General features: G+C 45.5%; 1 protein-coding gene across 1 annotated transcript; it reads left to right on the top strand.

Moving 5' to 3' along the window:
• Positions 1-701: 701 nt before the first annotated feature.
• Positions 702-2,135, top strand: LOC132735914 (uncharacterized). Its single transcript, XM_060722950.1, has one exon. It carries the CDS (start codon positions 702-704, stop codon positions 2,133-2,135), a length of 1,434 nt encoding a protein of 477 aa, XP_060578933.1.
• Positions 2,136-2,851: the final 716 nt, after the last annotated feature.

The raw sequence follows: 2,851 nt of genomic DNA on the forward strand, positions 1-2,851 counted from the left end.
ACTTACAAGGTTCCCTGTGGAATTTGTGCCAAGCCATGCAAAAGTAACCAGCACGCTGTTGCCTGTGATAGTTGTAACACATGGTACCACATTAAGTGCACCCAGATGTCTCTTGCTGTATACAACGGACTCACCCAGAACACTAGTTGGATCTGCTTTACATGTGGTATACCAAACTTCTCAACAACACTATTTGAAACCCTGTCAGCTGATTCTATCAACACATCCATTGCAATAAACAACTCCTACAGTGTACTGTCAGATGGCCCCACCAACCCGGACTCCAACCCGGACTCCTCCTCTCACAGTTTCTCATCAGTCAGCTCAATTGGATCTCCACAACACACCTCGTCACCGGTCCGGTCACCATTATTTGGACATTTCCTGATTCGGATACGGACTATAGACCACAAAGCAAAGCATCTACTTATGAGTATTTGATCCGTACAACTGTCTAACTTTTATTAAAACACCAGATTAAACTTGTACCTGGTCAAAAGTGACTCTTATGCAAGAATTTTCCAACTTCCAGCATATTCAATGTAAGCACTTGTAGCAAATTTCGGACAAATTTATTTCGGATATGTAACTTACTTCACCATGTTTCTCCTGACATACACGCTACTAGCTCTAAGCAGCTTCGGTCCTCCACCCTTGGGATTATCCTACCATAACCTACTAACTGGAACATCCATGCCGTCATGGTCATGACATGCTCACATGTCTCGTCACCTATCAGGAAAACAAGACAACCACACCAGGTACCTGCAAATATCCTTCGCATCCTCGTAGTAAATTTCCAGAGTCTGAGGGCTAAACGGGCATCCTTCTGGCTGACTTTGACTAAAACCAAGCCAGACATCATCATTGGCTGTGAGACATGGCTCTACCCTGGTATCCATGAAAAGGAAGTTCTCCCAGCTGGATACTACTTCGTAGCCAGGAAAGACAGAGAGGCAAATCGTTATGGTGGTGTCATCATCGCTGCGAAAGACAATATATGCGGCACTGAACTAGACACAGAATCAACATCAGAGATAGTTGCAGCTTCCTTCAATGGTCTAAACAACAGTCAGCTTGTCATCTATTCTACATACCGCCCACCAAGCAGCGACCTCACTTACATGGAAAAGCTCTGCACAGGCATCAAGAAGCTACACACAGAGAACAAGAACGCCACCATCTGGATTGCAGGTGATATGAACCTACCAGATATTGATTGGACCTTAAACTCTGTGGATGGGTCAAACTACCCTAAGAACATTAGCCAGTGCATGCTTAACACTATGTATGACATTTCATCTGAACAGATTGTGGATTTTACAACCAGAGGCAATAACACCCTGGACCTCTTCATAACAAATAGACCTTCACTTATCGAACGTAGTAATGCACTCCCAGGACTCAGTGACCATGACATGATCCTTATGCAGGCCAGGACTATAGCAGCACGAACAAAAGCAACACAGAGGAAGAAACTTTTGTGGAAAAGGGCTGACCAGACCACCATACGCTCCGCTGTACAAGATTTCTCAAACAGCTTCATACAGGACCACTCTGCCACATCTGCTATTGACAACATGTGGACCGACTTCACATCTGCAATCTCACAGATCATAGAAACCACGGTCCCATCCAAGATGTCAACAACTAGGCACAACCAACCTTGGATCACAGCAAAGATCAAGCGCCTTTCTAGAAAAAAGAAAAGAGCATTCAAGAAAGCCCAGTGCCCAGGGACAGCAGACGACATAAAGCGGTACAAAGACCTTCAAAAGGAGCAACACTATGAATGTCGGAAGGCAAACCAAGCCTATGTAAGAGACATGGTTACAGAAAACCCTAAGAAGCTCTACACTTTCATGAAAGGGAAGCGGTCTGACAGCACGGGAATCTCTCCACTAAAATGTGATGGTGTAACTCACAGCGACCCGAGTAAGAAAGCTACAATATTGAACAAACAGTTCACTGGGGTGTTCACTACAGAAGACACAACAGATGTACCAGCCATGGACGGAGAAAGATACCCAGACATGCCTCACTTCACAGTAGGACCTGAGGGCGTTAAGAAACTTCTCCTCAGCCTCAACCCAATAAGGCCTCTGGTCCTGACAATATACCTACACAATTCCTGAAGGACTATGCCGAAGACATTACTCCGGCTCTCACCCTCTTGTTCAACGCCTCTTTACAACAAGGAACAGTACCTTCAGTCTGGAAGAAGGCAAATGTATCACCTATATTAAAAAAAGGTGACCGTAGCAACCCTGCCAACTACAGACCCATTTCTCTCACATCAGTATGCAGCAAACTCCTAGAACACATCCTACATAGCCAAATTATGAAACACCTTGACCATCACAACATCCTTTCAGATCAACAACATGGATTTAGAAAACAACGCTCAACTGAAAGTCAGCTTCTTCTTACTCTTCAAGACCTGTCATCAGCCCTGGATCAAGGGGAACAAGTAGACGCCATACTACTAGACTTCAGTAAGGCGTTCGATGTTGTGCCTCACCAACGACTCCTCTCCAAGGTAGATCACTACGGCATCAGAGGGACAGCTGGATTGAGAGCTTCCTGTCTGGCCGCAGCCAACAAGTTGTCGTTGAAGGCCATTCATCTGCATCCTCCCCAGTTACATCCGGTGTACCCCAGGGGACAGTACTAGGTCCTTTACTGTTCCTCTTTTACATCAATGACCTACCAAAGTGCGTGACTTCAATCAGCCGCCTATTTGCTGACGACAGCCTGATCTACAGGAAAATCAAATCAGAAGCTGACGCAGTAGCCCTCCAAGAAGACCTAGATAGACTCTAGGAATGGGAACGCGACTGGATGATGTCTA

This window comes from Ruditapes philippinarum, unplaced genomic scaffold (assembly GCF_026571515.1).
Source record: "Ruditapes philippinarum isolate M1 unplaced genomic scaffold, ASM2657151v2 ctg2298_1_1_1_1, whole genome shotgun sequence".
In the NCBI taxonomy this organism is placed as follows: Eukaryota; Metazoa; Mollusca; class Bivalvia; order Venerida; family Veneridae; genus Ruditapes; species Ruditapes philippinarum.